We start from the raw sequence: 10,492 nt of genomic DNA on the forward strand, positions 1-10,492 counted from the left end.
AATATGCCAGCAGATTTGGAAAACTCAGCAGTGGCCACAGGACTGAAAGAGGTCAGTCTTCATTCCAATCCCAAAGAAAGGCAATGCCAAAGAATGCTCAAACTACCGCACAATTGCACTCATCTCACACGCTGGTAAAGTCATGCTCAAAATTCTCCAAGCCAGGCTTCAGCAGTATGTGAACCGTGAACTCCCAGATGTTCAAGCAGGTTTTAGAAAAGGCAGAGGCACCAGAGATCAAATTGCCAACGTCCGCTGGATCATGGAGAAAGCAAGAGAGTTTCAGAAAAACATCTATTTCTGCTTCATTGACTATGCCAAAGCCTTTGACTGTGTGGATCACAATAAACTGTGGAACATTCTGAAAGAGATGGGAATCCCAGACCACCTGACCTGCCTCTTGAGAAACCTGTATGCAGGTCAGGAAGCAACAGTCAGAACTGTACATGGAACAGACTGGTTCCAAATAGGAAAAGGAGTACGTCAAGGTTGTATATTGTCACCTTGCTTATTTAACTTATATGGAGAGTACATCATGAGGAACGCTGGGCTGGAAGAAGCAGAAGCTGGAATCAAGATTGCTGGGAGAACTATCAATAACCTCAGATATGCAGATGACACTACCCTTATGGCAGAAAGTGAAGAGGAACTCAAAAGCCTCTTGATGAAAGTGAAAGAGGAGAGTGAAAAGGTTGGCTTGAAGCTCAACATTCAGAAAACAAAGATCATGGCATCTGGTCCCATCACTTCATGGGAAATAGATGGAAAAACAGTGGAAACAGTGTCAGACTTTATTTTTTTGGGCTCCAAAATCACTGCAGATGCTGATTGCAGCCATGAAATTAAAAGACGCTTGCTCCTTGGAAGCAAAGTTATGACCAACCTTGATAGTATATTAAAAAGCAGAGACATTACTTTGCCAACAAAGGTCTGTCTAGTCAAGGCAATGGTTTTTCCCATGGTCATGTATGGATGTGAGAGTTGGACTGTGAAGAAAGCTGATCGCCGAAGAATCGATGCTTTTGAACTGTGGTGTTGGAGAAGACTCTTGAGAGTCCTTTATACTGCAAGGAGATCCAACCAGTCCATTCTAAAGGAGATCAATCCTGGGTGTTCATTGGAAGGACTGATGCTAAAGCTGAAACTGCAATACTTTGGCCACCTCATGCGAAGAGTTGACTCACTGGAAAAGACTCTGATGATGGGAAAGGTTGGGGGCAGGAGGAGAAGGGGACGACCGAGAATGAGATGGCTGGATGGCATCACTGACTCTGTGGACATGAGTTTGAGTGAGCTCCGGGCGTTGGTGATGGACAGGGAGGTCTGGCGTGCTGTGATTCATGGGGTCGCGGAGAGTCGGACACAACTGAGCGACTGAACTGAACTGAACTCACAATTTTTAGTGCTCTCACATTTAATATTTTACATAAATTTAAAATTCAGTTCAGTTAAGTTCAGTTGCTGAGTCGTGTCCGACTCTTTGCGACCCCATGAATCACAGCACACCAGGCCTCCCTGTCCATCACCAACTCCGGGAGTTCACTCAAACTCATGTCCATCAAGTCGGTGATGCCATCCAATCATCTCATTCTCTGTCGTCCCTGTCTCCTCCCACCCCCAATCCCTCCTAGCATCAGACTCTTCCAGTGAGTCAACTCATCGCATGAGGTGGCCAAAGTATTGGAGTTTCAGCTTCAGCATCAGTCCTTCCAATGAACACCCAGGATTGATCTCCTTTAGAATAGCTATTAATAAAAAACAAACTTAAATATTGCAATATTTAATTATCACAATAACCCTCTTAGATTAGGTATTCTGTTCTCTAGTTTTGTTGAACCTCTGTTTAAGTAACTTGCCAGGAACCACACAGCTGATTAGTGATGGTTCCATCTACAACATGACTTTTAGACATTCCCTCTTCATAGGAAATATACATCTTTGCTTTGGATAAAAATTCTTCTTTAGAGTAAATTTTAACCGGAGGACAGATTGGAAGCTCAGCTGAGTTGAGTTCCATCACCTCTAGCCGAATAAAGATAACCTTGGGTACTGCTAGTTTCCTCAACGTCCTCATCCATTTATTCCTTGGAATTTGCAACCTTAGTGTGTTTGTGTGTGTGTGTGTGTGTCTGTGTGTGTGTCTGCGTCTGTGTTAGTCGCTCAGTCGTGTCCAACTCTTTTCAGCTCCATGGATTGTAACCTGCCAGGCTTTTCTGCTCATAGACTTCTCCAGGCAAGAATACTGGAGTGGGTAGCCTTTCCCTACTCCAGGGGATCTTCTTGACCCAGGGATCAAACCCGGGTCTTCTGCACTGCAGGCAGGTTCTTTGCCATCTGAGCCACCATACAAATCTTAGCCCAAAAGTCAAAATATTATGGGCGGACTCTCCTGGCAGCCCAAGTGTTAAGACTCAGCACTTCCTCTGCTGGAGGGGGCGCGGGGGATGCAGGTTCAAACCCTGGTCCAGAAGTGCCACATTCCGTGGTGGGGAAAAAAAAAAAGATTATGGAAAGGTCAGGCATTCTGAAGGTGTTACTGAGTTTCTAGGTGGGTTAACATTTCAGAATGAAGCTTTTCTACCTTGTAAGCTAATGAAATTAGATTTCAGCATCTGAGAGGCTCACCTGCTGTTGGTAACTAAGAAGGCCCCCGTTCCATGACAGAAACCACACATCTCAAATGCGGAATCAGAGAACAAGTGCAACAAACACAGTTATCTCAGCTGTACACACACGGTGGGCGTCACAGTGAACTAGGCTCTCTCAGTGTTCATCCCAAATGAGTAGCAAGTATTTCTCAACACTTCCCAGATCCCAAAAGAGTGAAAATTTAATTTCAAGGATTAACCCAACACTTAGTGGGATGGCATCATATCTAAAGATGACAGACCATTATTCTATAAAGAGAAAATGAATATAACATTGGCAATGAACACTGGTCCTTTGAAAGGCAGTTCTAAAATGTAGATTATACTTACCTGTGGGACATTCAAATCCAATAATGGAGAATTATAAATATATTAATAAATATATGTTATAATTTGATGGTTCAGCTAATCTGGGCAATTCTAAAAGTACCACAGAGACACTGTAAAGAATGAAAAATTAATCATTTTCCCCAAGTGTGGAAAACTGTGCAAGACCAGGTGTTTATTTTTTAATTGAAAAGGAAGTGATTATATACTGATATGCCCATGTTTATGGCAGCATTACTCATAAAAGCCAAGAGGTAGAAGCAACCCAAAGTATTAGCTGCTCAGTCCTGTCCATCTCTTTGATACTCCATGGACTATAGCCTCTGCCCATGGGATTGTCCAGGCAAGAATACTGGAGTGGGTAGCCATTCCCTCCTACAGGGGAATCTTCCTGACTCAGGTGTCGAACCCGGGTCTCCCACATTGCAGGTAGATTCTTTACTGTCTGAGCTACCAATGGAGCAGCCTAAGTATCCTTCAATACATGAATGAATAAAAAATGTGGCATATACATCAATGGAATATTAGTCAGCCTTAAAAATGAAGAAAATTCTGACACACGCTGTAACATGGATAAACCTTGAGGACATTATGCCAAGTGTAATAAGCCAGTCACCGCATTCAAAGATAGTGGGACAATCGGTAAGCTTTAAAAAATTAAAATATAAAATGAGGTGTAAAAATATACAGTTTTTAAGGTCTTAAAAAGAAGGAATAGAAACCATGCTGAAAGGGTGGGCAATCATTTTTTAAATGAAGAAATATATTACAGAGAAACAGAATTTGAATAAATGAAACTTCTTTAATGGATAGATTAAGCAGCAGATTAGTTTGTGCTGGAGAGAGAGAATTAGTGAACCGAATGATAGTGAAAGAAATTATTTTGAATTTAGCCGAGGAATAAATTGATACAAAATAGGAAAGAAATATTAAGGGGTAAGAATGAATAAATGAGAAAGCCTAAAGTATTTCTATTAGCTATTCCAGGAGAAGAAAATAGAGAAAGAGAAACAATATTAGAGGGACAATAGCTAAGACTGTTCCAGAATTGATTTTAAAAACAACAACAAAAAATATGACTCTTCAAGTTAAAGAATCCCCAAGTCCTGAGAATAATAAATAAAAAATAAATTCACACAGAGACACTTAATTGTAAGCCCATAGAACATCAAACACAAAAAGAAAATCGTAAGGGTAATTAAAGATGAAAGACACATTAATAATAAACAACAGTGTGTGAATTGTTAGTATTTTTAACTAGTGCTTATAATTGAGGTCAAAATGACATTTTCAAAGTGCTGGAGAAAAATAAATGTCATCTAGAAATCAATACGCAACTAAACAATTATTCAAGAGTAAATTTGAAATAAAGAATATTTTAAAGAACCTGAAACTATAGAGCTTAATAGACTTTCTTCATTACAAGAGCCACAAAAGGATGGGCTCTTTTGTTTTTTGACTTTGGGCTGTGCTATGTCCTTGTTTCTGTGTGTGGGCTTTCTCTAGTTGCAGCAAGCAGGGGCTACTCTCTAGCTCGGGTGCATGGACTTCTCATTGCAGTGGCTTTTCTTGATATGGTCCGTGGGCTATAGAACACCGGCTTAGTAGCTGTGGGGCCCTGAGGCATGTGGTGTCTTCTCAGACCATGGATCGAACCTGTGTCCTGGAATTGGCAGAAGTAGTCTCTACTACTGAACCACCAGGGAAGTCGAAGGATGGGCTTTGATAATGAAACTATTGAGGGTCAAAAGAAGGAATGAGATGAAAGTTGTAATAATGACAATAGGAATTAGAAAGTATGAGGACTTCCTTGGTTAAGACTTTCAGTGGTTAAGCCTGTGAGCTTTCATTTCATGGTGCACAGGTTTGATCCCTGGTCAGGAAACTAAGATCCTGCCTGCCTCATGGCAGCCAAAAAGAAAAAGAAATTAGAAAGTGTGTTCATAAATCCAACATTACATATAAAATATAACAATAAAAATTTCTAATTTCAAATGGGTGGGACCAAAATATGAGAATAGCTCAAGAAATTATGAAAAATAAGTATCATACAGACCACATGAAAAACAGGAGGGTGCTTATAGAGTTTAAGAGCTCAAATTTCTTGTTTTATTTCAGTATATCTTATTTATTAACTTTGTATTGTGCTAAATCAGGTATGTTAAGAAAACACCTTAAATTATAGAAATGATAAGTTTAACTTCCAAACTAGTGGAGGGAAAAGAAAGAATGAAGAAAATTAGATTGATCAGTAGAAAGTTAGAAAAAGAAAAGAAGAAGAAAAAATCCAAGATGAATCAAAAACAATAAATAAGATGGTAGAAGTAATTTTAATATTTTTAACCACAATAAATGTATTATATCTTCCTATTATATCCTCCTATTAAGAGACAGAAACTTTCAGACAGCTTCTAAAAATTCCAGCTATAATCAAATTATGAGACATTCATAATCACAAGGATATAGAAACTTTGAACATCAAGAGTTAAGAAAAAGTATATTTGGACAATACTAACCAAAACAATGGAGAAGGAAATGGCAATGGAAATACAAAAAACCTCGAATAGCCAAAGCAATCTTGAGGAAGAAGAATGGAACTGGGGGAATTAACCTGCCGGACTTCAGGCTCTATTACAAAGCCACAGTCATCAAGACAGTATGGTACTGGCATAAAGACAGAAATATAGATCAATGGAACAAAATAGAAAGCCCAGATATAAACCCACGCTCCTATGGACACCTTATCTTCGACAAAGGAGGCAAGAATATAAAATGGAGAAAAGACAGTCTCTTTAACAAGTGGTGCTGGGAAAACTGGTCAGCCACTTGTAAAAGAATGAAACTAGAACACTTCCTAACACCATACACCAAAATAAACTCAAAATGGATTAAAGATCTAAATGTAAGACCAGAAACTATAAAACTCCTAGAGGAGAACGTAGGCAAAACACTCTCCGACATAAATCACAGCAGGATCCTCCAAGACCCACCTCCCAGAATATTGGAAATAAAAGCAAAAATAAACAAATGGGACCTAATTAAAATCAAAAGCTTCTGCACAGCAAAGGAAACTCTAAGCAAGGTGAGAAGACAACCTTCAGAATGGAAGACAATAATAGCAAATGAAGCAACTGATAAAGGATTAATCTCCAAATTATACAAGCAGCTCCTGCAGCTTAATTCCAGAAAACTAAGTGACCCAATCAAAAAATGGGCCAAAGAACTAAACAGACATTTCTCCAAAGAAGACATAAAGATGGCTAATAAACACATGAAAAAATGCTCAACATCCCTCATCATCAGAGAAATGCAAATCAAAACCACAATGAGATACCATTTCACACCAGTCAGAATGGCTGCTATCCAAAAGTCTACATGCAATAAGTGCTGGAGAGGGTGTGGAGAGAAGGGAACCCTCTTACACTGTTGGTGGGAATGCAAACTAGTACAGCCACTATGGAGAACAGTGTGGAGATTCCTCAGAAAACTGGAAATAGAACTGCCATATGATCCAGCGATCGCACTCCTGGGCATACACACCGAGGAAACCAGAATTGAAAGAGACACATGTACTCCAATGTTCATTGCAGCACTGTTTATAATAGCCAGGACATGGAAGCAACCTAGATGTCCATCTGCAGATGAATGGATAAGAAAGCTTTGGTACATATACACAATGGAGTATTTCTCAGCCATCAAAAAGAATGCATTTGAATCAGTTTTAATGAGGTGGATGAAATTGGAGCCAATTATACAGAGTGAAGTAAGCCAGAAAGAAGAACATCAATACCGTATATTAACGCATATATATGGAATTTAGAAAAATGGTAACCTGAACCCTGTATAAGAGACTGCAAAAGAAACATAGGCATTTAGAACAGTCTTTGGGACTCTGTGGGAGAGGGTGAAGGTGGAATGATTGGAGAGAATGGAATTGTAGCATGTATATTATCATAAGTGACCAGTCCAGGTTCGACGCATAAATTTTCCTCTGTTCATTTCTTTGCATTTGTGCTTTTTTAATAAAATTCTTTTTTTAAAAAAAAAAATAAATAAATAAATCCAGCTGGAAAAAAAAAAAAAAAAACAAAACAATGGAGAAGGAAATGGCAATCCACTCCAGTGTTCTTGCCTGGAGAATCCCAGGGACAGGGGAGCCTGGTGGGCTGCCGTCTATGGGGTCGCACAGAGTCAGACACGACTGAAGTGACTTAGCAGCAGCAGCCGAAACAAGCCTGGTGTAATAACTACCGTAGAATTTAAAGCAAAAAGCACTAAATGAGGCATGACAATGATTTTAATGATTAAGTAATTGGCCAGGAAGATATAATTGAATTGGTGAATCTTTAACAAAAATCCAGCATGCTCTGCCCTAAAACACATAAACCATCAGCTTCAGGTGGTTTTATACCAAATTCTACCATAACATGGAGGAACAGGATATCTCTGTATTATAGAACCACTCTTACCAGAAAAGAAAGTAAGGAAGGAAGGAAGGAAAGGAAATAGGAAGGAAGGAAGGAAAGAAAGAAGGAGAAAGAAAACAAGGAAGAGAGAGAACCAAAGGAAGGAAGGAAAGACAGAAAGAAACCAACAACAAACCACAAGATATATGGGGAATAAAGGTAGAGGCCCTCCAAATCCATAAACACAAGTGTAGAGGATCCTAAATAAATTTTTAGTAAGCCAAATTCATATAAGTCAAGCTTATTCAAGGAGAGTTATAATTTTTAACATTTGGGAAAATCTACGTAAATTAATTCATTTTTAATAGAGTAAAGGAAAAACTCTTACGAGCAACTGAATGTATCTTGAAACATCTGATAAAATTAAATATTGATTTAAGATAAAGCATTTTAGCCGATCAATCTGGAATGAAAGGAAATTGCTACTCCTTAATAAAGGGTATCTATTCATAGCTAACATCACATTTAATATTGAAATTAAAGAAGCATTCTCTTTAAAGTCAGGAATGTGACTATTTGTAATCAATATGGTACTAGATTGAACCATGAGGATGCCAAATTTTCCTCATTTCAGAATACAGGATCATCTTTGTAGTAAATGTAAGAGAGTCTACAGACAAATGCTATGAACTAATAAGACTATTTGATAAAATATCAATATCAAAAATCAGTAGGATAACTGAGAAAAATCAGTGAAACTGAAAGCGGTTATTTTAAAAGATCATAGAAATTAACAATTCTCTCAGTAGGTTACCAAGAAAAAGAGAAGACTCAAATGACTAAAATCAGGAGTGAAAGAGGAGACATTACTACTAATCTTACAGAAATAGAAAACATTATAAGAGAATTCTATGAACAATTGCATGCCAAAAAATTAGATAACATAAATGGAATGGAAAATTCCTAAGAATACACAAATGTTTAAAAATTGACTCAAGAAGAAATAGAAAATCTGAATAGACCCCAACAAGTGAAGAGATCAAATCAGTAATCAAAAAACTTCTTACAAAGATAAGACCAGAACCAAGTGGCTTCATTTTTGAGTTCTGCTGTTTGAAGAAGAATTAGCACCAATCCTTTGCAAATTCTTCCAAAAAAATGGAAGAAGAGGGAACACTTTCAAAGTCATTCTCTGAAGCCAATATTACCCTCCTATCAAAACAGACACAGACACCCTAAGAAAAGAAAACTACACATTAACAGTCCTTGTGAGTACAGAAGCAAAAATCCTCAACAAAATATTGGAAAATCAAAATCAGAAGCATTTTATTTTTTATTATTTTTTTTTGCTTTTATAAAGAAGTCTTTAATATGTTACCATGGCAGTGTCTGGATTATAGTCATCGATCTGCTTGAGAGTATTTATATCTTTATTCCCAAGTGCTATATGAAGAGCTATAGAATCATCAACATACTGCCCAGCATAGCTTAGTGTTTTGGGATCAACGTCATTTTCATAGGCATTCAGAGGGATGAGCTTCCTTTTGATGGGATCAAAAACTAGCTGATAGAGGAAGGTATTGTTGGCCCGAATAAATCCTTTGATGTAATCTTCTGGTACTGTTATGTTCATCTTGAGATAATGTCCAATTTTCCTGATGACCTTTAAAATATCTGGATTGTTGGCTAGTCTTAGTAGTTTGCAGGCCTTGGCTAATCCAATCCCACGCAGTGATGAAAGATAGTCACAGCCTGAAAGAATGCACATATAACGGAACTTCTCTTCTGTGAATACATCCCCAAGCTGTTTGCACATTCCCAGACGAGCCTGATCAACTTCTAGTCCATTTCCAAACTGGTCCATTTTTAAAATAACCTTTTTACAGCCAAAAGCGAGGAGATCAGAGTCCTCCGTAATTACAGCTTGTACAATGCCAGCCTTGTTAAGATAGGCCAGCTGCGCATCTGCTTCATATGGAGCCACAAGACAATCTACTCCCTGAGACCGAGCAGCTTTAATTACGTTGTGGGCCATAATATGTGTGATATTGATAGAACGTGTGAAACATTCTCTGGCTTCTGAGACCTTCCCTTCACGAAGAAGCTGCTTTCCCTTAAGGAGATTGGCTTGTCGTCTTTCTCTTCTAGACTTTTCCTCTTCCTTTTTAGAAGGTAAAGTACATCCATCAAATACCAGGATAGGCTTGATCCCATGAGATAGTAACATATTTACAAATTTAATACAAAATCCTACATACTTCTCAGTAGGTTCACCTTTGGCTAGCTTTTCTGCACAAGGAACAGCTCCTTTGTGAAGCCAGCAATATGTATCCACAGCTACCACCTGCCCTTTATACTTCCTCATGTGGATGGGTTCAGAAGCTTCTTTGATAAATTGCAGCAATCCGTGTATCCTCATAGGGCCAAGTTAAAAGTTTCTCCTAAATGTTTCCTTTTTAGCACAATGAAACAATGGAGGGGGTCGGGGGTTTTCGGCACAAAGCGTCCTCAGGGGACCGCCGGCGGCACCAGGTAGTACTGACAGCACAGCGTCATCGCTCCATCCCCTCTCTCACGGACTGGAAGGGGGGCCCACACGCCCTTTCCAGAAGACACGTTCCTTTGGCCAGATCCTCCTCTTCTGCCCCTAAGACCCGGGATCCCCAGGGCAGGGGCGGGGACCAGCCCGGATCCACCGCGTGCTCCGTACAGCCGGCTCCGCTTGCTTCCCGGGGAGGTCCCTCCTCGCTCGTCAGTCCGATGGCAACCAGGTGCGGACTCAGAAGCCCAAGGCCACGGCCCCCACTCACCTGGGCCGCAGCGCGCCGGCAATCAGAAGCATTTTAAAAGAATTATACACCATGATCAAGAGGGATTGATTCCAGGAATGCAAGATTGATTTAAAATCTAGGAATCAATCAATGTGACTATCAGCCATCACATTGGGTACAGTGTTTCCTTTTGTTGTGATGAAAATATTCTGGAATTACAAACATTGTGAATATTCTAAAACCACTGAATTGTATACCCTAAAAGGGTGAATTTCACTTCATGTGAAATAGTTCTCAATTTTAAAAAAATATTTATTTATTTATTTTTGGCCACGCTGGG

The 10,492-nt window shown here is 39.2% G+C and overlaps 1 protein-coding gene across 1 annotated transcript in view; it reads right to left on the bottom strand.

Moving 5' to 3' along the window:
• Window positions 1-9,880, bottom strand: part of LOC129550050 (exonuclease 1-like) — a 37,394-nt gene extending 27,514 nt beyond the window's left edge. Inside the window, exon 1 of the mRNA XM_088829719.1 lies at window positions 8,760-9,880. Within this exon, the coding sequence (XP_088685845.1) occupies window positions 8,760-9,800 (1,041 nt within the window). The 5' untranslated portion in view covers window positions 9,801-9,880. The remainder of the gene's footprint in view (window positions 1-8,759) is intronic.
• Between the last annotated feature and the right edge of the window lie 612 nt (window positions 9,881-10,492).

This window comes from Moschus berezovskii, chromosome 21, assembly GCF_049115385.1.
Source record: "Moschus berezovskii isolate FMDL1 chromosome 21, NW_MosBer_1.0, whole genome shotgun sequence".
In the NCBI taxonomy this organism is placed as follows: Eukaryota; Metazoa; Chordata; class Mammalia; order Artiodactyla; family Moschidae; genus Moschus; species Moschus berezovskii.